The sequence below is a fragment of the Ambystoma mexicanum genome, chromosome 4q, assembly GCF_040938575.1.
Source record: "Ambystoma mexicanum isolate Mex_15411 chromosome 4q, UKY_AmexF1_1, whole genome shotgun sequence".
In the NCBI taxonomy this organism is placed as follows: Eukaryota; Metazoa; Chordata; class Amphibia; order Caudata; family Ambystomatidae; genus Ambystoma; species Ambystoma mexicanum.
The window spans coordinates 136,717,711-136,743,481 of NC_090928.1; the positions used below are offsets into that span (position 1 = coordinate 136,717,711).

The 25,771-nt window shown below is 47.1% G+C and overlaps 1 protein-coding gene across 1 annotated transcript in view; it reads right to left on the minus strand.

Moving 5' to 3' along the window:
* LOC138467549 (maestro heat-like repeat-containing protein family member 1) overlaps positions 1–25,771 on the minus strand; it is a 796,923-nt gene that overhangs the window by 85,703 nt on the left and 685,449 nt on the right. The window contains exon 15 of the mRNA XM_069607658.1: positions 22,186–22,305. Coding sequence (XP_069463759.1) covers positions 22,186–22,305 — 120 coding nt within the window. The remainder of the gene's footprint in view (positions 1–22,185; positions 22,306–25,771) is intronic.

Consider the following 25,771-nt stretch of genomic DNA (forward strand, 5'->3'; position numbering starts at 1 on the left):
AACTTTCTCTTTCCTGTGCACCAGGAACATATTGCTCACAAACTTTGGGGCTGTCTCGCATTTTTCTATCGCCTGCTTGATGACTAGCTGCGCTATTTCATTGTCCAGACACACTTGTTCTGCTTGTGCTAATTTCTGCCCTTGCGGCTTGCGCTGCTGCACCGGAGCCTCTATAAAATCTATCTCTAGGCCCTTGACGGTTTGCAACACCCAGGAATCGCTTGAAAGCTCGCGCCAATTCTCTAAAAATATGCGCGTCCTCCCCCCTACTGGCGCATAGTAACTCGCTCTCACCTGGTGTGAATCTTAGACCTCGTCCTGAACCTCTGGACCGGCGGCCTCTCTGGAACCTCCCTCTGGATGGGAAGAAGGAGTCTTGACTTTTGTTCTCCCAGTATTGCGCTCTGGGGTTCTGGGGTCTTCTCCCTCCTTGACTGCGACCAGCTGCACGACCCCTGGAGCGGCTGGTCCCTCCAAAAACCCTACTAGGGAATATTTTTCGGATTGATGCTTGAGCCTTTTCTAGGGAAGCGAAAGTGCCGACAAACCGGCCCATCTCCTTTCCAAAGGTCTCTCCGAACAGTAGGCCTTGGGCTCCTTCTCCCGCTACATACGATGATAAATCGCTAAGCTTCGAATCTATTTTGAGTAATAGGCCTTTACGTCTTTCCGACACGATGGCACAGTTTGCGTTTCCGAGAAGACAGACAGCTCTCTGAGCCCACCCTGCGAGGGCTTCTGGGTCAACTTCTTCCCCTGTGTCCTTTGCCCTTTCAGCGAGGTCCATAATCTTGGCGAGAGGTCCTGCCAGATCTAATACCTTTTCCTGACAGCTCTTCCAGGATCTATCGATGCCCTTGCGGGGGTCCTTGCTCGTTTTTGACACAAAAGTCAGCATTTTCGGGTCAAGTTCGGGGGCTTCCGCTACCTTCCCTGACAGTTGTGGGCGTGGGCACTCCGCTCGTAGACGCTGCCTCACCTCTTTGTCTAGTGGTTTGCGTAGCCTTGCCGCCATATACTGAGTTACTCGGGGGGATGGTTGCCACTCGGTGGACCTTGGATTGTGGATGGTGTCTGGGTCGAACATATCATCCTGTGCTTCTAGGAGGTGCTTTTCCTTCTTTGCTCTCTTACTCCCACTGGGCTTAGCCCAGTCCTCCTCGGCCACCTCTTCCCCGAATGAGGCCTGATCCTCAGTTAGCTCCTCTTCCGAGCCAGGGTCCTCTCCGATGTTGTCATCCCCTGGTGCGGGGGTCGTGAGGTTTGGCACTGCCTGCCTTTGTAGATAAGCTTCTTTAAGCTTCGTGAAAGCGTCAGGCACCTCTGAGGCCATATCTGTCACCTCTTCCAATGAGCCCCGGGGGTGGTCAGAGGATTTCCTCTTGAGGGCCAGCTTACTCCCCTTATGTCCCTCCTTCAAGGGTTCTGTGGGCATGCGCTTATCGACTTTGGTGCTGGTATTCGGCTGAGAAAGCATAGCTTCCAATGTCTCCAGCCTCTCCTGCAGGGGTCTCACCCCCTCTGCCACTGCATCAGTAAGAGAGCTACCCAGCACTTTCTTAAAGCTGGTAGCGAGGTCATGGGATTGCTCCTCCTCACTCCATTCAAATTCAGACATCTTCTATGTGCTGTGTGCCTAAAATACCTTGATCAGGTGTCTCAAGCAAGCCCACTGCTCTCTTATGAGGTTATTTTTTAAAAAATGTTTTTTTTATTATTGTTATTTTCTTTTTTTTTAATTTTTTTTTTTTTTTATATATATCCAGTGGCTGCACCTTCGTCTGTACTTTGCCTTCCGGCTCCTGTGAGGGACCTCGCACTCACTGCGTCAATCTACTGCTCCTCGGCAGTGTTAGGGTCTACAGACCTGTGTCCTCCTTTAGCTAAGCACGACGCACGCGACCATATGATCGCTGTAATCTTCTTAACATTCGTTTTAAGATCACAATGTTTACTGCTCGGCTCCTACGACCGCTTGTCAGCCGTGTGTAGAGGAGTCGCCGGCACTTTCTGTGATGGTAATACGCGACTCTTCGCGTTTAACTCCACCCACCCGCGGGTGGGGGCTATGTTGTGGGAGCGCAAAGCTCCACGCTTTGTGCGCTAGCTCCGCCCACCCACGGGTGGGGGCTGCGAGCTTGATGCTGTGAGCTCGGCACGCTGCGGGCCTCACAGGCGCCGGCTGCTCCTCCCCATGCGGCTGGAGCTCTGCTGCTCGCGAGGCTGACTGAAACCCCAAAGGTGTCGGGCATACGACACGGGGCCGTCAGCCTCGCGGCCGGAAATATGTCTAATACTCTTTCCAAGAAAAAACTTTCTCCGAGATCCCGCGACTATCCCTCGCGGCTTGCGAATACTAAAATATCTAAAATCAATGCGCGAACGCGTGCCTGTGATAAATACTAATAAGACCACATTACAGAAGTTTAAGTAATCTTTCTCACGTCCACACTAAAGTGCATTCGCTCTCAGCGCATTATTTCACTCTTTAAGCTAAAAACTCTCCCTCTCACTCAGTCTATTTGCGCGGACATACGGAGAGGAAAGGAATAGTACTTATCTGCTTGAAGAGCAGTAAAAGAAGAGGAGGAGTCCAAGCACAGGAAGTGGGTTGTGACTGGTAGATGGAGCATGGACTACAGAGACTCATGGGGGTTGTAGTTTTAAAAAAGAGAAAGTTTTTTCTAACACTTTTCACAGTTGTTATATGTGTTTTGTTGAACTGCTGAAGAGTAGAATAAATGAAGATGAAGCATAATGCTCGCCTCCAGTCTTGTCATAGAATGGTGTACCTTCTCCGTATCCTCCTGCAAGTGTGGGGGTAAAGCCTTAACAATGAGTATAGTTTGAGGTACTTATCTGTGTCTCATAATTATTTGATAGGGTATACACATTTCAAACACCATTTCTCCTGTGTCATAGGTACCTTCAAACAGCTGTTCATCAGACACCCATCTCCATGGATGGGTTGGGTCTATGCACAAAACTGTGTGCCCTTCCATCCCTTCGTCATCTGTACCAGAAGGAATTACTTTGGGCCTTATAAGTTTGCCGGTCCAGAAACAAGGGTGTCGGTAAACTCACTGGCACAATTGTTTCCAGACCGGCAAGCTACGAGTCGGCCTGCCGGACCCGCTATGCCGACACGTCTGACCCTGCCGAGCGCGGCAGCCATGGTAGGCAAACTCTTCACAGGGGCACCGTCAGGGTTACTGCCAGATCCGTAATGAGGCCCTTTGTTTTTTTGTGTAATCACTGCTTCTAAATCGAATGTAATAAAGGTGCCTGATGCTTTTTCCTGGGGAACAGCTGGCCTGAACAGAAACTCGGTGGGTAGGTGCAGTGGTATATCTTTAATCCCGGGCATCCATCCTAGCAATACTGTTACTCCATAAAGAAAGAAATCTGGATATAGGGGCATTCCTCGTATAGCACTATCACTACAAAGTGCTTGTGTTATTGCTGCAGTCCTAGCATTGCATATGCCTGGTGTTGAACACACCATAACCTCCTCGGTAAATTATGGTCATGTTCAGTTTACTCAGGAGCTCCCTGCCCGGAAGGTTAATTATGGTTCTTTAGAATACAATAAGGGTTCTTACAACTACCTACAGTGATGGGTAAGTCTTCAGTGAAATGAACTGACAGAATTGCTCCAGAGAATGCATGCATGTGCATTATTTTACTTGACCAGGGAAACCTCCCTTCCCTTATACAGGACTTTGTGGCTCCTGTAACAACCATAAACATGAATGTTTTATCTCCTATCTTCACTCCTACCTGCCTTTTCCCCCTTCTGGGAAAGTTGAATCTGGGTGTTTTCTCATTCTGGTAAATGTGGCATTGTTGCTGGTTCTTTCTGGGCTCCCCCTAGGTCCCACCCCTCAAGTCGTGCTGTTCATTGTTTTGAGTTACTTGTTCCCCTCCTGTGTCATCCTTTTTTGTGACCCTAGCCACCTTCTCCTCCTCCCCCTGTGCATTCCGAGTCATGTGCCACAGGGCGGTGCATCTCTCTCTCTTCTATCACCACCTTCTCCTCCACCTACCTCCTTCACACTCCCTATGGTGCTCTCTGTCTCTCCCATATTCACTAACTGCTACTCTATCTCTTACCCTATCCCTCTCACTAAGTCTGGAATGAAGAAGTTCAAGAGGGACATCCTGGTCTCCAACCCAGGCCTCCCTATCGCTGATACATATACCAGTGCTTCCTCCAGAGAGACTTTCACTGACATTCTCTTTGTCGTCCCCTCTCCAGACCTATAGACACTTCATATGGCCTCTGTTCTCTCTCCTTTCTCCTCCTCTCCCAATAACGGTGGCACTCGTTGGGGGGTCCTCTTGGGCCCCTTCCACTCCTCCAAGACCATCATTAATTTCTATCTGAATGGCCCTGTCTTGGTTCAGGGCACTCAGCCCAACTTCTTCTTTTTGATAGGCGTTTCCTTCATCTTATCAACTTCCTCCCTTCTCCTGCTACTCCTTCTGCCACCTCTATGTCACCTTCATCTTCCTCCTCTGCCCACCCATGGGCCCCTCTACCACCTATGCAGGGGGTACCTCATGCCTGTACCCCTACATGAAAGTCTTTCAAATGTGGCAACCTGCTCCATGTCGCTACTGTCAACTCTCGTACTGCTGTGAAACACTCCTCTGACATCCGTCACCTCCTCGAAGAACTCAACCTAGATGTGCTTGCTCTCACCGAGACATGGTTTACAGCCGTTGTGTCACAAGTTTTGACGCTCTCCCCCCTGTGGGCTACAAGATCCTCTCCAAAACCAGAACAAACCATCCTGGAGGTGGAGTAGCCCTGATCTTTACGGAGTCGGTCCCGGGCTCTGTCATCAAAAAGCAGGCCTACTTCTCCTTTGAATGCCTGGTCATGTCAACCTCTTCCTCTCTGAATGGAATGATCTCTCGTCTTCTCTCTTTGCCTCTACTTCTCAACTTCTCCTCCTCAGAGATCTCAACATCCACCCTCCTCTGGGCTTGTCCGCAATCTCTGCAACACGCTCTCTTTCCATTCTGCCCTCTGGCCCGACACACTCTGCCAGACATAATTTGGATGGTCTCATCACCTCAGACATCCACTGGTCTAACCCTCTCACCATTCTTCTCTCTTGGACAGACCCCTTTCTACTCTCCTCTCATCTGAAACTCTCTATCCCTCAGGCAAAGCCCCCCCCCTCCCCCCCAGCACTGCCAACTACCTTCTTTGTCATTCCGTCCAGGAAGCGTGTCAGTGAATGATTTTTCCTCTACTTTCTCTGCTACGCCTTTAATCCTGCAGCTGACTCACACCCTGACACAGCCTTTCTAATCTTCATCTTTCTATTTCAAACACCCTGGACATCCTTGCCCCTGTCATGAGAATCCGGCTGAAGCCTACCTACAAGTGCAACTCTTGGTATGATTCCGACCTTGCCACCCCGAAATGCACATGGAGGGCGGCTGAGGGGAAGTGGAGGGCTTTGGGCACATCCTCTGACAAACTGGCCTGCTGCCTGCTCCAAAGGCAATGCAGACTCTCTGTCCTGTCTAAGAAGAGAGCACACATTCAAGCCTGTGTCTCTGCGGCCTCTCACAACACAGTCAAACTCTTTCAAATCTGCAAGAAACTGGCCAATCCTGTTGCAGTCTCTTCCTCTCCTGTTCCCTCCCAGGACCTCTTTATGTCTCAGGCCTCTCACTTCTCCGCTTAAACTAAAGACATCCTGTTCTCTATATCCGCTCCCTCTTCCTCTCTTGGCCCCCCTTTGGCCATCTCTCCCTCTCCTCCTCTTTTCTCCTCTTTCTCTCTGACAACACCTGACAACGCTTCTAGACAAGTCCAATCTATGAAAGTGTCATCCAAACAGGGGCTCCCTTACTCCTCCAGAACCATCAAGGTCCATATTGACACCCTTGCTCCAGCCTTGGCCGATTTCTGTAATCACTCTTTCGCCAGTGGAACTTCCACTCTCCCCTTAAGCACTCCCTTGTGCACCTCCTCCTCAAGAATTCATCTGCCAATCCTACCTGCCCAGTAAACTATCGCCCAATCTCCATCACCCCTTTCCTGGGCAAACTCTTGGAAAAGCTGGCTATCTCCCAGTTTAGTCTCCACACTGTGTCATGACAAGCTTGCTTGAATGTGCAGGAGCTGATGCCGATCCCACAGACCCTCTCCAGATGTTCACTGCTGAACCTTTCATCTACGGCTGAGTTGAGAACCCCAGGGAAGTGAAAGGGGTGGTGGATAAAATAATAAACTACAGACAAAGCTTGTTCCCGACCTCCTGGACCGGTACTGGTATCTGTTGCAAAAGAAATACACCTAATTACTAAATTTTCAATTTTGCATGTTACAATATATATCTATACTCTTCTCTCTAGAGTAAATAGACTCTCTAGTTACCTGTTTTACCTCTGCTAACAGCTTTGAGGTGCTGTAAACTTTAGCTGCTTGCATTTGACTGCACCTCTAATGCGAGTCCTATTGCAGATTCCATCTGTTGCACATGTGTTCTGTTTTGTCTTACTCGAGAGCTCCCAAACTATGCATAGTCCTCTTTCATGATCTATGAGGTTGCATTCAATGATGCCGCGGCCGTGAATTCAATCGCCTCAGATGGTGAACTGCTAGCTACGCCAACTAGAAGCTTCACAAGCTTATGAGCCGGTACGTATCAGCCTCCGCTTAAACACTCTGCTTTCGGAAAACCGCTGACTGCGGCAAAGCCATAACTTTGTACGCGTGCTTGAACTAACACGTGCTTGCTGCTGTCCCTCAATCAGCCGTAGCTTCTCACACACCAAGCCAGTATGAATCAGCTTTCCTTTAAACCCTCTGCCTAAGGAAAACACGGACTGTTGCAACGCAGTAACTTCGTACGCATGCATTAGCCGCCGCGCGCTTGCTGCTTTCCCTCTTTCAGCCCATAGCTTCACCCACAAACGGAGTCGATATGTGCCTGCTACCCTCAATTACTCTTCTTCAAAAGAACCACTGACAGTTCCTTAATGATGTATTCACAAACGCAATGTTAAGTATATACAGTTCAGCTGTTAAGCCATTAACTAAAGAACTACTGTACAGTTTCAATAAACGCTGCTGCGTCAAGTATTCACATTACAGTCTTTTCTTGCAAGTTTTACATTAACTTTTAACTGCTTCGCTCCCACCTGTGGTCTTCTGAAATCACAGCTCCTCCCTATAGCCACCTTCTTATATCATGGACATCTTCTGCTGCTACCCTTCTTACTTCTGTAATTGAAATTCTGATCCCTGGATTGGGCCTAAGTTAAGGAGCTTAACTATAATACAACCTGTCAAGAAACCTCTAGGGATGAAAGGCAGTTATAGAACACTGAGTTTAAGCTAGATACTCCTGGCTATTGTTCTGCCAAACAATCAAATCAGTCCCCCCCTCCACCATCTTGACTTGGGGAAACCCTTCATACTTAAAATGGTGAAAGAGGGGAATAAGAATCCAACTGACGCCTGACTCCTTTCCTTGAAGTAAATCATCCTCCCACTCTATGAATAACCACTACTAGGCTTGACAGACCTCACCCAGGACTTCCTTCCAACCCTGTCACATTGCATCTGTTGGTTGTCTCCATGACCATCAGTCTGGCTTCAGAGCTACCAGAGGCACGGAAAATGCTCTCCTGAACACCCTTGAAGATTTACTCTCTAACCTTTATTCCAACATTCCTTCTGTCCTCATCCTCCTTGATCTATCCTCTGCTTTCGCCATGGTCAACCATGCCATCCTGATCAATCGACTCTGTGAGAAACTGGGTATAACGGACAAGGCCCTGGAGTGGCCGACCTCCTTCCTCTTGGACCGCCCCTCCCAGGTTCAACTTGGTCCCTTTCTCTCTGCCACATCTCTCTCTACCTGTGGCAGTCTCTAGGGTTCTATCCTCTCACCCTGGTTTTTCAACCTCTATTTGGCCCTTTTGGCCCACCTGATCTCTACTTTCTCCTCTAACTTTGAGTGTTATGAGGTTGACACTCAGCTTTCCTTCAGGCTCCCCTCAGCATTCTCTCCTCTCTCGCTCATTCCTGACTCTCTATCCGCGATTAATGATTGGTGCACCTCCAGGGATCTCTGCCATAATGCCAGTATGATGGAGATCCTTCTCATTGGGTAGCCGCCCCTGCTTTCCCTCTCAACTCTGGCTGACCACCATGGGCCCACTTACTTCGACTTGCTGAGAGGCAAACCTTGGAGTCATCTTCGACTCCACTCTCTCTTTCTCTCCTCACTTCTCGGACGTCGCCAAGAAGTCCCACAATCAGGTGCACCTCCTCAAAGGGACTCTTCCCTTTCTGACTTTCCATCAGAAGCTCACTGTCTCCAGACCCCTGGTTCTCTCTAGGCTTGACTACTGAAACATCCTCTTTCTCAATCTGCCTTCCTCTACTCTCCGCCCTCTGCAACTAATCCAGAACTGGACTGCAAGACTTACCCTTGGTCGCAAGCCCAGTGACCATATCTCTCCAGCCATGAAATCTCTCCATTGGCCCCCGGTGACTGCAAAGATCAAGTTCAAGACCATTTGCATTGTCCACAAGGCTTTCTGGGGCCAGGGCCCGCACTATATCTAACACTACATCCAAAATACCTTCCTTCTCGAGCCCTTCATTGAGCTACCTCCTACTCTCTAAGGGTTAGATGCTTCTCCAGGCAGCGAGTGGTGGGTAGATCTCTCTCCTCTGCAGTTGCCTCCCTCTGCAATGGCCTCCCTGCCCCGGTCCACCTGAAGTTCCGGAAGCAGCTCAAACCCTTTCCCTTCTCCTCTGCTTTCTCTCTCTCTCTCTCTCTCTCTCTCTCCCCTGCTGACCTCCCTGACCCACCTGTCTGCTGTACTGACTGGTTGCTTGGCTACCCTCAGAGTCTCACTGGGTACCAGGCTCTTTCTTGAGCTGTTACCCTTGCACTGCCTCTGGGCATATCACGCATATTTTAAATGTTAATCTTAATGATATGTTTATATATTTCACAAAATCATTTCCACTGAATTTCCCTCCTCTGATTTAAGAAAAGTGTGCATCACAAGTTGGTCCCACTAATCCCTTGAATATCCCCATGAATAAATCTCCTGTATTTGCGTGTATATGCATCTTGGGGCAGATTCCCAAAAATAACAGAAAATGAAAAAAGCTCAGAGGAGGCCTCTTTTACATTTGCGTTTATTTTAGAAATGCACAGATCACCTTATCCACAAGAATGGCCAGCCAATGTCCAGGGGGCTGAACTGCAGCATAAATAATGCGCTTACCAGAACCCTTCCATACAATATTGTCAGTAGCACACTCCCAACACTGATTTATAAGTGGCTCCCGCAGGCGTGTGCGTGCTGAGAGCGCAATTCAAAGTAACAAGCCTTTCAAGTGCCCGTCACTCTGAAATGCTAAAAATGAAAATAAAAACATTGCTAAGCTTGTTTGAGGCTAGAAAATGCAAGTGGGACAGTGCAGTTACTACCGCTAATGTTCCACTTAAAGAAAATGCATGACAGGGTCAGAAGTAGCCCTGTCATACATACATTGTGCATTGCCCAGGACCTATTCCAAATAGTTCCAGGTGGCTGTGCTTCATTTCTACAGCGTTCCCTTTAACATTGCACATACAACAAGCATGTGCTAAAACAGCTCCAGTTAACCAAGTGTACAATGGAAATGATTACCTTACTAAGACAAGCTCAAAGCTAACTTTTTAAAAATCACCAAGTGAAAGCACTTTACTAACACGTTGGGCCTCATTACGACCCAGGCGCTAATGGGTTAACGGTGCCGTAAAAGGCTGCGGCGCCGTTAACGTATTAGCGCCTAATTACGAGGTCCCTTTGCGGGACCCGACCTTAACGGCTGGTTTTACCAGCCGTTAAAGTAGGGACCCGCAAAGGGACCTTGGTGCTAAGTACGGTGCCGCAATTTGCGGCAGCGTACTTAGCGCCTTCCCAATTCCTATTGAGCCCTATGGGGCAAAAATGGGAATGGGGAAGGGCCATGGCGGCATGGGGAATTACCGCCCCGCCAACCTCGGAGTGGGGTGGTAATTCCCTATTCCGCCATGGCGGACACCGGCGGACACTGGGTCGTAATGAGGCCTGTTATGTTTATATTACTCATTATTTTGTATTTATTTTTTTAAGTTCAAAGAGTTTTATTTTATTATTCATTAGTATACTAATATGTTTTACTTCATAAACGGAACCACAAAGTCTTTATTACTCCTAGCACCGGGGTTTAATTTGTGGTGGTGTTTGCCAGGGCTCAGCGTGGCACTTATTGTCTCAGACTCACTTTAATCACGTAGTGGTGATAGTCAGTCCATCCAGCAACCACAGCAAGCAGGTGCGAGCTGTAGTGTATGATATGATATGGCATTTATAACGTGCCTATACACAAGTTTGTTTGTTTCTTTCTTTCTTAATTTGTAGCGTGTGCCAGATCCGAATGTATCAGAATACTTTAGGCTTACATGTTACAAAGTTACATAGGCATCACAGTACACATAAATGAGAATACAGCAAGTAGTACAGGTGCATTACAGAAAACAGAGTCAGTACAACATTCAAGTGTTACAAGAGAGGGGTTGTCGCAATGGTAGGTGAGGTTCCAGTAGGATACTAGCTTAAGTTGCTGGAGCAGCTAGACTATAGGTCATTTTCTTTGAGCCATTTGATCATATTTGATTTAAAAAGTGGGGGTATGATTGGTCAGTCCTTAGAGTAGGTGGTAGGGAGCTCCACAGTTGGGCCACTTTGACGGGGAAACTATTTCCCCCGGTTGTAGTCATTTTGAAGGGGGGGACTGATTGGCAATTTAAATAGGCTGCTCTAGTAGGTCTAGATGAGACTCTTCTATTGAATCTCTCTGTTAGGTAGCTTGGTGCAGCGTTATTGAGGCATTTGAATGTTAGAGATGAAGTTTTAAGTTTAATTTGGTCAGCTGTGGAGAGCCAGTTAGATTGTCTTCTAATCATTGTTATATGTTCTCTTTTGGAAATTCCTAGTGCCGCTCTAAGGGCAAGTGGTTCAAGGCACGAAAATATGTGGTCACTGTGGGGAGCAGCTACGGGCGGTGGCGGCAGTGGTGGGCAACTGCCCACCTGCAGTGTCAGAGCAGTGCTACAAACTACTTGGGTGATGGCACTTATTGTTTTTGACAAATTAAGGAACTGACCAGCACTATGTGCTAATAGCCTTGTAGACCCTAGGAGGGAGTCACTATCTCTTGGGACCCTAGGAGGGAGTCACTCTCTCTTGGGTCATCTCATCTGTCCAGACAAGGGGTCCCTTTATTGCCTGTGCTTCATTCAGACCTTGGAACAGGGTTTGGCGTAGGTGGAATAGTCAAATATCCAGCCCCTGCAATAGTTACACAAGCTTAGAAACTGCTGCATTTGTTTTGCTGTGGTTGGCTGTGGAGTGTGTTGGACTGTGGTTGCTCTTTCTGGTGTTAATCTCCTCTCTGCTGATGATATTATTTTTCCAAGGTAAACTACCTCTTTCTGGCAATACTGTAATTTTGCTTTTTCCACCTTGAACCCCTTCTATGCCAGTAAAGTTAAAAAAAAAGTTTACTGAGTCCGCTCTACATTGCCCTGTTGGGCTACAATCTAAAAGGATTGAATCACATTGCTTTGTAATGGTAGCTTTTGTAAATCCATTTTTTGCAACTTATGGAACTCAGAAACTCCACGGACCAGAACTTGGGAGCGGGCCATTGTCCTGCAACATTGACGCCGCCCTTGTGCTTAACGGCTGCACAACTAGTAACAGTTTAGTGGAAGCATGGGGAAGATGTGCAAACAGACTTAAGGACCGGAATCAGTGGTGGCTGCTATCATGGGGTGGCTGGGCGCCGCCCCCCCAGAAAAGAAAGAGGAAGCTAAAAGAGATTCAATCAGAGAACTTCTCCGATTGAATCTCTTTTAGCTTATAAGATGCTGCATTTCCTTTGCCAACAGCGCGGGGGCGCTGTGGCAAGGTAATGGTGTATTCAGGCCGGGCCTGGCTTTAACAGTGGGGCCCGTCCCAATTTAGTTTATTTTTTCAATAGTAGAGTGCGAGATCGTAGCTCCACGCACTCTAAGTAGCCCCTTTAATTAGAGGCCAGGCTTGGCGCTTCAGGGGTGGTCCCGCCAGTATAAAATGTGCGCAAACAACGCACATTCCCTCCCCATTCCCTCCCCTGCCATGGATACAGTAATGTCATTGGCTGTTTGCCAGCCAAAGACAACCCTTGCATTGGCTGGCAAACAGCCAATGATATTACTGTCTCTGTGCAGAATCACTGGCGGCGCAGGGTGTGTGCGTGCGCCTGTGCCGCCTTCACACGTCTCTCTTTCTTTGAGTTTGGAGACTCACGCGACACGACTGCTGACTCTGTGAGCTGCTGCTATCCAGAGAGTCAGTCTACACCAGCCCAGCCGAGACTGGCCTGGTCCACCAGTGCCCACCACGAGCTTGCTTGCTGGTAAGTACCCCCCAGATGTTGTTTCTTTTCTTCTCGTTGGGCCCGGGGAGTGTAACACTGTGTTACACTTACACTCCCCAGGGCCCAAACTATGTGGTCCACCCACGGCCCAGTCTACACTGAACGACGTCTAGGCCGGAGCCTACACGTCTTTCAGTGTTGCTGAAATGACTGCCATCAACTTGGGGCAGGGGCCTTGGTGGTAGCGGGCCACCCGCTACCAACAAGGCGGGGGCCGCCTGGGCCTACTTGCTTTACCACCGGACCGGTCCGTGCCATGGCCCAAACAAGGGCCTTGGGCCACGGACCGGTCTGCAAGGCCCAGGCAGGCGTGCTGCTGCTGCCCGAGATATCTACAAACCTATTTCAGAAGTTCTGAAATAGGTTTGTAGATATCTCGGGCAGCAGCAGCACGAAGTGAAATTCCCCTACAATTGAGGAATGGCAGAATTATGTTTTGCAAATAAAGAAGCTGCACGAGACTATTAAAAAAGCACTTGGTTGAACGGTTCACCCAAGTGCTTTTTTAATAATCTCGTGCAGCTTCTTTATTTGCAAAACATAATTCTGCCATTCCACTTGAATGGAACCTGATTTATGTTCCTCTTACGAAACAGGTGAACATTGTGCAATCTCAGAACTGAGTTTGGACTACAGGCAGTATTCGAACGGAGAGGTGTGCAAATCACCTGGGGTGCACTGGCAGAGTGGGGTGTGGATTTCATAAAATAATTAAATAGTAGGCCATGCAGCGGCCGGTACTAAGGTAGATTAGAGGAGCTCGGAGTGGATTCCAGGCTGTGCTGCGGGGCAGTACCGAGGTGCATCAGCAAAGTTGGGTGTAGATTCCAGCCAGTACTGGATTAGCACGTGTTGCCTCCAGTCCGAACTGGGCCACATGAGCACAGCTGCGAGTATATTCCTTCCAGCATTGGAATAGCAAGGTGTGCTGCAGGGCAGGTCTGAGGTGCGCTGCAAGAGCTGTTTGTGGATTGCCTCCACTGCTGGGATAACAGGCCAAGTTGTGAGTCACTATTGAGTTGCATGAGCAGAGCTGAGTGTGCATTCCAGCCAGGACTGCAGCAGCAGGGCTTGTTCAGGTCCCTAGTAAGGTGAATTTTAAGATCGGAGTGTGGATTCCAGCCAGTACTGCAATAATCGGGTGTGCTTCACCTCAGCATTGAGGTTCAGTGGCAGGGCAGGGTGTGGACTCCAGCTGCTACTCCTGGAATAACAAGATGTGCTGTACGTCAGTGCTGAATGGAACTGGGTTTCCTGCCAGCACTGGTTTAGCAGAGTGTTGCAGGTTAGCATTGAGGTGCATTGGCAGAGCTGGACGTGGATTCTAGCCAATACTGGAATAGTAATGCAGGCTGCCATCCTTTGTTCGGGTATATTAGCCGAGCTGTGTGTGAAAATAGCAGGACGTGCTGCAGGTCAGTATTGAGGTGATTTAAGAGAGTTGGCCTTGTTTTACCACCAGTACCAAACTAGCAGGGCATGCAGCATGTTCCCGGAGCTTTGTGTGCTGTCCAGCCAGTACTGGAACATAAGTGGGTGCCTGACGTCAGTGATGTCATGCATTTGCAGAGCAGGGTGTGCATTGCAGGATGTAATGGAATGGCAAGGCGTGCTACATGTCAGCATTGAGGTGCATTCCTGCAGATGGGTCTATAGTGCAACCAGTACTAGAATAGCAGTTCAGTACAGAGGTGCATTAAAAGAGCTATGAGTGGGTACCAGGCAGTACTGGGATTGAGGCAGCAGGACATATTGCATGTCAATATTGAGCTACATTAGCAGAACAGTGTGTGCATTCCACCCAAGTACTGAAATAGCAGGACATGCTTGTTAGGGTTCAGGTGCAATAACAGAGGTGGTTGCCGATTCCAGCCAGTACTGCAATAACAGGGCATGCTGCTGGTCAATATTGAGGTGCGATAACATAGCTGGTTGCGTGTTCCAGCCAGGACCGGAAGGTCAGTATTGTGTTTCATTGGAAATGCTTGATTTGGATTCCAGGCAGTATTGCAGTGGAAGTGCGTGCTGCAGGTCAGTAATGCTGTGTATTGCACGATCTTTCCAAGATTTTGTTTTTATTTTTGGTATGCAGCATATCACTAGCTTACACATTCTTTCCCCAAAAAAGAGACACCTTGGTGCCTGACCGCTAATGAATATTATCTGTGATGTTGGGCGCAGGAGCTCCAGGTGGTGCTACAGAGCCCCCGTTAACAACATGCATGCATCGCACAGATCTCAGACCAGTCAGTTACAGGCTGATATGCCCCTCTGACACCAGTGATATGATCTAAATAACTTGTGCATTTACAAATGCTTTCAAAATTCTCTGTTGTGATTTTAAAGAATGTGTAAATGTGCATGTTATATAGGTGATATTTGAATGTTCATAAGGAAAGGATGCGCCATTTCCATTAGGTGCCTCAAGCAGTATATTAAATGTTCTTGTGTGGCGCAGGAAACACGCTTTGCCTCCATACTGAACTATTCAGCTCTCTATTTGACTTTGGCTGAATACTTCGGCCAACTAGTCGATATTCAGTCGATCACTCCTCAGATGCAAAGTAACAGCACTTTTGAAAAGTGCAAACAGCACGAAGATTTGGTAAATATGTACCGTTTCAGATTGTGAAAGGTTGTGATGGAAAGAGACCTTTTATACACAAAAGGGGAATGCCGTGGATTTTATGCACATTGTAAGCAACGTGGCGTGGCGTAGATAATGATTAATGCTCACATACAGCAGCAAAACTGTAAGGAAACTAGTGGAGGGAGATAATATTGTTCTTGTTTGAGCGACGCCAATGTTTATAAGTGGGCACGGGCAAGAAAGAGACATGCTTGCATGTTATGGCGCATTAAAGGGGAATGGGAATTGGGTCCAGGGAATGCAATGTGTTACCACATTTACCTGGACAGAGTGAGACTCTTTTTTCCCACTCTCCCATGTATTTTTATGTGATTTGAACTCTGTGTTTCTTTTGGTTGTGTCAGAAACATGACTCCCATCAGGCAGGGCACTTAGTCTGTTCAGTGCACCACGCACTGTAGTGCTGGCACGGGGGAATGACAGGACCACAATTCCATCAAGGAGTGAACTTGGCATGTCATCACGACCCACAATGTACTTTTCATTCTTCTTAGGGCTTTGGTGACGCCTCGTGCTCACTGGGCAGTGGTGGTAGTTATTCTGACATCAGGCAGCGTTCTGGATGCTCTGCACACCACACACTGTACCCTTGGTTCTCCTGGGACTTCTCAGTGCATCACATGGTCATTGGGGAGTAACAGAATCAACAAGTCCACCAGACGGGGGACTTCCCTTGACCGTGCTGGTATTACTGACCACAGATGGTTGCTTATTCCTCGCTGGGACACTGTGCTTTGCAGACCTGCAGGCCTAGCACTAGGGCATGTCCACCAGCCGTGCCAGGCCTTGCCCTCTCCCTGCCAGGGCTCTCCCGTGGTGACTTGTGCCGTTTTATATTTTCAGCACTTTTTGTCGAAAAATGCCGAAAATATAAAATGCCACAATTAGCATGATGCAGGAGTGGTCGGTCGCGGGCCACAGCTGGTTGGTTTCTATTGTTTCATGAAATGTAAAGAGTGGACGGGAGTTTGCAATAGATTCTTCTTAAGGAAAGGTTGATGATAAGTACAGCAGAGTTGTGTATAATTGCAGACGCTATCTGTGTCTAGTACCGACTAATTATACTTATGTGTTATTGAAGAGCATACCTAACAATGACTACATGATCCCATCTACATATACATGTACATAATCATTTTGCTTATTAACAGGTGTCACTGTTGCCGAAAATGAATTCAGTGGACCAATTACTCTCAAAACCATTTTCCGGACTCGAACACAGTGAAAAACTGGAGGTGAAAATACTAGGGCCTGATCGGCCAGATGGAAAAATTGAACAGTCCGCAAAAGATAGGGGAAAGGCTTACACACGCACATTTTCCATGGTGTGGTATGAAAAGAAGACATGGCTCACTGGTAGCATTGGTAAGCGGTCTTTGTTCTGCTTCCCTTGCCTGCTATTTGGTGGTGAAACGGCCTGGACAAAAACAGGAGTCACTGACTTAAAGCATTTGTCAGAAAAAAGCAAGAGACATGAATCGTGCAAATCTCATATTGAGAATATATTACAGCTGCGCATGTTGGGAAGTGTAAACATTGCAACACAGTTGGATGATGCCTATCGCCAGAGCGTGATGAGGCATAATGAGGATGTGGATAAAAAACGATACATCTTGTCAAAGTTAATAGTCTGTGTGCGTTTTTGTGGTGCATTTGAATTGGCTTTACGTGGCCATGATGAAACTGAAGACTCTTTAAATCCTGGTGTATTTAGAGGCCTGGTGGATTTTGTATCCAGCATAGACAGTGCAATGGAACTACACTTAAAAAATGCAACAGTATTCAAGGGCACTTCAAAAACAATTCAGAATGAACTGCTGGACTGCATGCTCACAGTCACCAGAGAGATCATTGTAGAGCAGTTAAAATGCACTGATTATGTGGCTATTCAGGCAGACGATACAACTGATGTTTCCACTAAGAATCAGTCTGTGCTAGTCTATCGCTACATTGATGAACGATACAGAATTGTTGAAAGGTTTTTTGGATTCTCTCATCTGAAAGACTCTAGTGTGCAGACCATTGCTTCTTCCATAATGGAAAAATTGGACAAAGCATTCCCTGAAGATTGCCACAAAAAAAAAGTAATTGTGCAAACATATGATGGTGCGAGTGTAATGAGGGGGGTGTCTGGTGGTGTCCAAAAGAAAGTACCTGAACTGTATCCAAATGCACATTATGGACATTGCTATGCACACCAGCTTAACCTCATCATTGAACAGGCTGTTTCAAAAATCTCAGAAGCTCAAGTTTTCTTTAGTGATATCTCTGGATTCTGTGCTTTTTTTCTCGTTCTCCAAAAAGAACCGCAATTCTAGATGAGGTATCAGATCAAGGACTTCCAAAACCATCTCGCAGTCGCTGGAGCTACCATATTCGGGTAGTGGAAGCCATATATCAGCACAGGGAAGCACTCTGTACATGCTTTGAGCTCATTATTGAAATATGGACTGATTTTGAGGGGGTTACTGTGCATGAGGCCCAGGGATTCATTCGAACTCTGAAAGAGAAGGAGCTCCTTTTCTTCCTTTTTTTGTTCAATGACATAATGCCCCATGTCGACATTCTATATAACCAGCTTCAGAAGCGAGACATTGGGCCTCATTACAAATCAGGCGGTCCGGAAATAACAGTGGCGGTAAACCCGCCGCCAACGTTGTTTTCAGACCGCCTGATCCCGACTCCTGCAGGCGGGTGGTGATGTTCCCACCAGGTTTGACCTGGCGGGTTTAACACCGCCCGCCTGCAAGCGGACGAGGAAACACCGGCAGCATTACAAGTCCATAGGACTCAATGGGAATGGGGATTAACACCATTCCGCCTCCGTGATTCCTGGGAAACTGGGGTTGTAATGCCCCGGTAATTCCGGGAATCATGGAGGTGGAATGGTAATACGAGTCCGGCGGTAACCAGGCGGTTTTACCCCCTTGGTTACCGCTGGACTCGTAATGAGGCCCATTGACTCTGTGTATGTGCTTAAAGCTACTGCAACTTTTATCAAGTGCATTGGCAGAGTATGTGGAAGCACTGACAATCTGGAAGCTAAACTTCCATCAGAGGCAACTTTTTCAGGTCGTAATGCAAATATGAACACTTTGAATCGTTTGGCTAAAGAAGTATGTGATATTATAGTTACACAAGCACAAGAACGCTTTGCATTTACTAACCACTTGGAGGAGGCCAAATTGTTGCAGAGTGACCTATTTCAAACACATGGGCCCTCATTAGGACCCTGACGCTAATGGGTCAACAGCGCTGTAAAAGGCTGCAGCCCCGTTAAACCATTAGTGCCTGATTACGAAGTCCCTTTGCGGGACCCGACCTTAACGGCTGGTCTACACCAGCCGTTAAAGTAGGGACCCGCAAAGGGACCTTGGTGCTAAGTACAGTACCACAATTTGCGGTACCGTTCTTAGCGCCTTCCCCATTCCCATTGAGCCCTATGGGGCAAAAATGGGAATGGGGAAGGGCCATGGAGGAAGGGGGAATTACCGCCCCGCCAACCTTGTAATGGGGTGGTAATTCCCCCTTTCTCCATGGCGGAGTTGGTAAGTTATCGGCATGGACCATGGTCCTATTAGCACCATGGTTTTCCGCCTGGGTCGTAATAAGGGCCATGGACAGTCTTTTCCCAATGATGCACTGAATGCAACTGTCCAAGCGTACCCCATGTTAAACAAGGAAAGACTGCGCACTGAGCTTTAGATTGTTTATGAGAGACCAGAATTCTGTACTTAAAGTGGGGCAATTTCTTTATTAAAATTGTTTGTTGAAAACAATCTCGGAGAAGCATTTAGTGAGACAATGCAGTTATTAAAAACTCTGATTACTACACCCATGACAACAGCTGAGCCTGAGCGCTGTTTCTCCACCCTGAAGCGAATTAAAACATTCTTGAGAAACACAATGACTGAGGATCGTCTGAATGCTTTGGCCATGCTGTCCATGGAAAAACAACTAATTCAAGAGATCCCTGACTTCAATACACGGACTATTGATAATTTTGCCTCTCTGAAAAATAGATGTGCACAATTTGTGTACAAACTTTCAAAATGATTGACCAGTTCTGTTACAAACAAGCTATTTGCAGTTATTTTGTGGGTTACCTTGAGTTCTTTGTTTCAATGGCCTTATATATGTTAGGATTATGTGTAAGGTTGCAGTGATCTATTTGACAGAACAGTGAGAAATGTGAAGTATGTTTGGATGTTATGGTTGTTGGTTGATTATAAAGCACTCAACATAATAAACTTAGTAAAGTATTTCTGTTGCATTTTTCTCCATGCAATATGTATGTGCTATTTCTGAGACCTGTGCATTCCACTTGTTGCAACTTTGAGCAACTGAAGCAATGGCAACTCAGCGAGGCAGATAGCCATTAGAGGTAGGACAAATGTCGCATTAATTAAGTGGTTAAAAACTAAAGTCATATTTTAGCTTAGTTTCCCCCTTTCAGAAAATGCCTGAAATCCCACCTTAGTAAGAGGATGAACGCACGTGAATGCCAGCAACAGCATAACAAACATATGTTTCCATCATTACTGACTATATAATGAATTTCTTTATGCATAAACCATAGTACCAGCTATTCTCAATACAACCTGCTGTAAAATACACCATCACACTTGCACACGTAAGACTAGTGTACCACCATTAATATGTAAAACTGAATGCTTTTATGCTTTTTTCATATTTTGGTGGGTTTTTTTGGACAGTAAATTGCACATTTTGTAGGCCATTTTTCCAAAGGTTTCAAGGGCAGAGAACCCCTCTGCCCGCCCCTTGTGGGGGTGGGTCGCGTGCTGCGCGCGCTCGCTACTAAATTCGCCCTGGAAAATTTACGCCCCACCAGCTTTCAAACTCACCAGCTGCCACTGACCGGAATATTGCTCCCACTGCCCTACGCAGATCTATAAAATAGATACTCTGGAAGCAGGGGTGTTGCTAGGTCTGGAAAGATCCGGGACTATGCTTATGTAAGGACTATCAGGACTCGGGGATAGATAGACTTTTGGTTTTAGCCCTTGAGCTTCTATCAGGGACTACAACCAAAATACCCGGGGCTATAGACCCCTGAGGACCCCCCTAGCAACGCCTCTGCCTGGAAGATGTTCCCTCTAAATTCCAAAATGTTGCATGGTGGTTTTAATTTAATTGATATACATCGACTTGCATTATATTGAATTGAGGTATTTTAAGTTGAGTTCATCACAGGGCTATCCCAGAGAGAAACATCCACAAAATTAAACTGCTGATCAACAGCATATCACACTAAAAGCTTTGGCCATGTTTAACAAAATCCAGTTATCTGTTTTCAAAGAAGACCGACCAGATTTTATTTGTAGATTTACACTGTTGTGCTATTGGGAAACGTGTCTTATAACCTCCCACGAAATGCCTAATTCTGTTTTGTTTAACTGGGGCCAGATTACAGAAGCTTTTCACTGGTGCAGGTGCAATGTGCACGGTATTAGCAAAGTTGGCCCTATTTTTAAAAACTCTGCAATACATTACAAAACCTTTTAACAGTGACAAGTACAGTTTGGCATTTCGTAAGTGCCAGGGCAAAAATTGCCCATGTGCACAAAATATACATTTTTAACACATTTTTGCACCAGGGCAAAGTTTGCCCTAGTGCTAATACAGATTGGTATCAGCCCTAGGGCAAAGTTTGCCCTGGAGCAAAAATGCATTGAAAATGTATGTTCTTTGCGGTAGGGCAATTTTTGACCAGGTGCTTTTAGCATGTCCAACTGCACTTGCCACGGTGCAAAGGTTTTCTTATATTTCCCATCATTTTTTTAAAAATAGGGCAATCTTTGCCCTAGTGCTAATACCGTGCAAACTTGCACTTGCACCGGTGCAAAGTTTCTGTAATCTGGCCCCTGATGTTCATGTGGATCGGTGACATCTGTCCGCATGGAACGTTGTCAGATTTTCCTGCAGCCAACCCACACCACATAACACCAGTTCTCAGCTTTTCCACCCCGCCATTTATCGGCCCCAATCTTACCACATTAAAATGTAAAAAATGCCCCACCACAAATTGGGGTCAGTCAGCTGCAGCCAGATTGGGAGATACTGTTCACTGTTAAGAAAAAGCCTGCTATCAGTCACATTCATTGTAAAATTTTCTATTCTTTATTGGGAAATGGAAGATCCTTGTGCCTTTGAAGATGTGATTGTGGGGGTCATTACCAGTTTGGAGGCAGCCGTGGTGCTAATAGCACCACGGCTGCCTCCAAACCCATGTCCGGGTCCGTGGTGTCGGAATGGGGACTTACCGGGACATTCCTACCCTTGCGGACCCGGTAAGTCCCCATTTCGAAAACCATTCCCCATTCCCATTCGAGCCTCCATAGAGCTCAATGGGAGTGGGGAAGGGGCTAATAACGGGCCCTCAAATTGTGGGACAGTTATTAGCTCTCTGGTCCCTTAACGGGTCCCGCTAAGGGCGGCTGGTAATACCTGCCGGCCCTAGTGGGACCCGCTAAGGGACCTCAGAATGCGGCGGTAGGGGGTTGACACCGGCATCCTCACCGGTGCCGTTAACCCCCTACTGCTGTACTCGTAATGACCCCCTGTGTCTGTTGAAGCTAAGGGAACCATGGGGACTTACAGCTATTAAACAGGAAAAGGTTTTTTTCTTTGACCCGCTATTGAAGATTTTCTCACGGGCAATGACTACATTGAGGGTCCAGTCTCTATACTACCAATGTCGGGGGCGGACCTGCAGTCTGTAGATTCTGAATCACAACTGGATTCAACCCTTGTGCCAGTCAATACCCATTTTCAATATGCAGGACTTGAGTCAGTAGAAAAGCTCTGCTGGCCAGTGGCGTGTCCTGACTCTTTTGACTGGGGTGGCCCAAGTGGGGCACTGACTTATGCAGGGGTGACATGAAGTACCAGCGCACACACACATAATGATCATAGTTTAGGATAATGGGGTGGCCCCTGGGTTGACCAATCAGATTCCAGGGATAGCACGTGCCACCCCTGGCCTCTCCCTAGACACGCCTATGCTGCTTACCTCAGGCTTGGCAGAGCGGCTGCTTTGCTTCTCTAGGTAGTCAATCACAGCTTTATCCCTTTCGTCATAGCATCCTCTGGCTGTCAAATCAGATAATAAAACTAAAACTGCCAGAACGACCTGCAAGAGTGAAAACAGACAATTAAACACATCACTCGGGAACGGTCTTAAGATCTGAGCTTGTGCGAATAATGAAGCTTTGGGATTCCATATTATCAGTTTTGCCAGGAGTGGCATTAAGAGGTTTATTTACCCGAACAGGTGTAATAAGGGAGAAGTGGGCTGGTTATGAAATGGCAATTATTTCCCCCCACAGTAAAGGAAAAAGCCGAACATGGGTGAGGGAGCGAGGGAGGGATGGATGGATGGATAGATAGATGAATGGTTGGGTGATGGATGGATACATTAATGATTGGGCGGATGGGTGGGTGGCTGGATCGATGGGTGGCTGGCTGGATGTATGGATTGATAGATTAATGATTGGGTGGAAGGATGGATAGATGGATTAATGTGTGGATCGATGGCTAGATAGATGAATGGTTGGGAGATGGATGGATAGATTAATGATTGGGCGGATGGATTGCTCGGTGGCTGGATGGGTGGGTGGATAGATAGATATATGAATGGTTGGGTGGATGGATGCCAATGAAAATGAAGACCATTGTAAAGGGCAAACGGCTTCATAGGCATATGTCAAATAGACACACACACTGTACAAGTGAAGGAAGAGCCTAGCTCCAGAGCAAATAAAAGAAAACATTTTTAAAAAAAGAATCCCTGAGCCCCGTATCAGATTTTCTCACAACTCGGGACCCTGTGGCTCTGTCATAGAGATCCAATGTCCCCACAGCTTTGCAGCGTGCACATTTGAGGCCTGCATGAAGACAAGATAACAAGACACTAGCGAGGCCCCCCGCTGCAGCTCTGCGTCCGCTGCATCGTCTGGAGAATTGCCTCGCTGATAGAATTCGCTCTGAGTGTCGACTCAGGACCTGCCAATCATATGTGTGTGTCGGCGCATGTAAACACCAGAGGACCCAGGACCTGCCCTGGGTTAGAAGACAGACTCATGCAGTATCAACCATGGCTGTCCTGCGTCCCGTGAAGACAAAGAAAACAGCACAGAACTGGCAGGCTCGGACTGGGGCGTACAATGGCCTCGGGTTACAATGCAACAGCGGCTAACAGTGACCAGTGGCAACTGATTGTTTTTGCAACAGACTATTGAGTGTTACCCAAGGTTTGTGGGGAGAGGGGGGGGCGAAACTGTTTTGCAAATTGTGCATTACCTTTTAAGTAAGACTGCATAAAAATATTATCATCTAACTGTCCAATTTTGGCCAGAAGACAGGGCCACTATGGTCAACAAAAACGGACCCTCCCTAGCATGTTGGGCCTGCACTTCGGGCATTGCCCTATTGCCATATAGTCAAGTCTGAGTCTTAGACACGTCTTCAGCAGTTCCTGCTTTGGGGAAGCCAAGCTCTTCAGCACCAGAAGGGACACACAACTGCCCACCTGCTTGGAGCCAGCGCCCTTGTACAAGAACCCCTAAAAATAAGGACTAGAATGTTCATATTGTGCCTGCCCTGCGCCGATATGATATTTGATGAGTTTCCTATGAGCAATAGACGCAGGGATCGTAGTGGTCACCAAAGAACATATATGCCCCTTGGTTTTCTCTTTCCTTCGCCTTAGAAAGAAGTGCTCTGTGGACCAGAGAGGGAGGCATAGCTCTCACCTCACACGCTTTTGGCTGGTGTCAAGCGTCTTGTAAACAGCTGACTCACCCTCCAAGCCTCCTGCACGCCCATTCGTTTCAATGGGCCTCTCACTCGCCAAAAATAATATCGGGTGTTTTCGCCCACCTTTGCGACACAAATGTTCAGAGCTATGGAGGGAGGGAGGGGGGTGGCGGGGTTGGGTGAATTGGGGGTTGCGGGGGACATGAAGATAGAGAGAAAGACCCTGATTTGAAAGACCAGGGGCCAGATTACAGAAACTTTGCACAGGTGCAAAAAAGATGCATGTTGCACCAAAGAAAAACTTTGCCCTGTTGCAAAAATGTATATTTTTGCATTTGGGAAATGTTTGCCCTGTTGCTTTTAACATGACAAACTGCACATGTTTCAGTCCAATGGTTTTCTAATATGTCCTAGGGTTTCAAAAATAGGGCAATCTTTGGCCTAGTGCTAATACTGTGCAATTTTGCACTTTCACTGGTGCAAAGTTTCTGTAATCGGGCCCCAGGAAGAGAAGCAAAACTAACACAGTCTGCCTATGTAGGGTTACTTTAGACTGCAACGTGCAATGCGTAATGAACGTTTCATACAAGGACATCTTTTTCTTTTATTTTTTTTTTTCAACTTGAATTTTACTGGGTTTTTACATCAAAAGTGAACAGTCAGGTGAATACATAACTGAGCAAACTTGGTTATATCACAAGATCATCGCGATCTACTTCAATAACAAACCGCTAGTAACATACATGTCCACTCTCGATGGATATATAGTACGATAGTACGAACCCCCGCCCCCCCCATGTCCATTCTTTGACGACTTCCGGATGTCGGCGTTAGCTGAAATTGTCTTAAGTGGCGGTGTGACGTTGATCTCTGTCGGTGTCATAGGTTCTATATGAAGGTTGTGACAGGGATGGCTATTAGGCAGTACGTAGATCGCTATTCGTTTTCCGGGTATGGGCCGTTGAATGGCGTTATGGTTAGAGCTGTGAATCGGTAACGGCTGTACTTGTGATATATTGTTCTGTGAAGTCCATCCAGGCTTCCTCCTGTCAGAAGGCCTTGTCATGGAGGGTCGCGGTTATTTTCTCCATTGTGTATATGTTCATGGCGATTTGCAGCCAGTCTTTTTTGTCAGGTAGGCGCAGGGACTTCCATTTGATGACTAGGGCAGCTCTTGCCGCCAACAGGAGGGGGGATATCAACCCTTTTACGCGTACCACTCTGTCTTCTTCTTCTTCAAGGCCAAATAAGATAAGGAGAGGGGATAGGACTCTTTCTATGCCATCTAATTGTTTAATCCATCCCAGGACCTCTTGCCAATTGATGCGTACCTTGGGGCACTTCCACCACATGTGCCACTAATCAGCGTCCATGTCCCAGTGTCTCCAGCATTTTGGGCTAGATGTTTGGAACATTTTCGAGAGTCTGCAAGGATCATACTGCCATTGATGGAGCAGTTTCAGAGCATTAATTTGTACTGGGTGGCGATTGATACTTTAGCTGGTGTTTCGCAGATTTTGTCGCAGGCGTGTTGTTCAAATTCTCTATTAAAGTCCTTTTCCCATCGCTCTTTGAGGCAAAGACTTGAAGTTTGGTCTTTGGTCATCAGGGCCTTGTACATGCGCGCTATTAAACCTTTCGATGAGTTGGCCGTGTCCAGTATCGATTTGAACGGTGTCAGATCTCGCCGTGTGGTTTCCTTCCATTCCTTCCTTGACATGACCCCTTTTAATCGTAGATACAAAAAGATTGAAATTGGATGGATTTGGAGGGCCTCCCCTAGTTCCGAGGTCGAGATGAAGTTCCCGTTTCTCCACAGTTGGCGTTACTCTCTCCAGTCC